This window comes from Musa acuminata, chromosome BXJ2-3, assembly GCF_036884655.1.
Source record: "Musa acuminata AAA Group cultivar baxijiao chromosome BXJ2-3, Cavendish_Baxijiao_AAA, whole genome shotgun sequence".
In the NCBI taxonomy this organism is placed as follows: domain Eukaryota; kingdom Viridiplantae; phylum Streptophyta; class Magnoliopsida; order Zingiberales; family Musaceae; genus Musa; species Musa acuminata.
The window spans coordinates 105689-106595 of NC_088340.1; the positions used below are offsets into that span (position 1 = coordinate 105689).

The 907-nt window shown below is 48.2% G+C and overlaps 1 protein-coding gene across 1 annotated transcript; it reads left to right on the top strand.

The window, feature by feature from the left end:
* The first annotated feature begins 259 nt into the window (after positions 1 to 259).
* LOC103977418 (nuclear transcription factor Y subunit C-3-like) lies at positions 260 to 577 on the top strand. The gene has a single exon (XM_009392911.3). The coding sequence runs from the start codon at positions 260 to 262 to the stop codon at positions 575 to 577; it is 318 nt and encodes a 105-aa protein (XP_009391186.1).
* The last annotated feature ends 330 nt before the right edge of the window (positions 578 to 907 follow it).

The window sequence follows — 907 nt, forward strand, 5'->3', positions numbered from 1 at the left end:
AGGGTATAAGGGCAAATTCGTCATTCAAAAGTTTCATTGCTATAGAATTTGCATTCCTAAACGATATTTTCATTTATATTTTATGTTGTTTTAATTTAATATAATTTAGCTTATTTTTTCATCATCGGTCCGCGTGCCGGCCGTCAACAAAGGCCGGCAACCAAACTCCAGTGGAAAGTATTTAAGAATCTTTTACGTACCTGCTTCGTGCTCTGTGGCAGATCGAACCAAGCATCTGTTCCAGTTACATCGAAGCAGCATGAGACAGGCCGGGGCGTACTCCTCCATGCTCGTTGGCGGCGTCTCAGGGAGAACCGGCCCCCACTCGCTGCCATTGGCCCGGATAAAGAGGATCATGAAGCAGTCGAGCGACGACGTGAGGATGATTTCAGCCGAGGCGCCCGTCGTGTTCTCCAAGGCCTGCGAGCTCCTCATCGGGGTGCTCGTGCGACGAGCTTGGGCGGCCGCCCTTCGCCGCAAAAGGCGGACCCTCCTAAAGGAGGACGTGGCGGCCGCCGTCACCAACACTGATGTCTTCGACTTCCTCGTCCAGGTGGTGCAACAACAGCCCAAGTAGCAGCCGGATGGCGTGCATGCTGCAGCTGCAAAAGGATGCCGATCTCTCGGCACTTGCTTGTGTTTAGTTCTACCGTATCAATGTAAAAGCTCTGGATGATTTCTACCAAAAGAATGCATCTATGATTACTGTCAGATGAAAGAACACGTATAAAGAGACCTGATATTCTCCGGCAAACAAGGTGACCTACGGTGCAACAGCGATTGGTAGCATCGGGATGCATTTTATCAAACAACAGGAAGAAGAAGGTTGTTTGGATATTATTGTAAAGTCAATGAAGATCTCTTCAGACATATCTATCTATCAACATCTATTAAACATGGAAAGCAG

What these genes read in the sequence shown, in the direction of transcription:
- LOC103977418 (XM_009392911.3), top strand. Translation starts at nt 260, where the DNA reads ATGAGACAGGCCGGGGCGTACTCCTCCATGCTCGTTGGCGGCGTCTCA.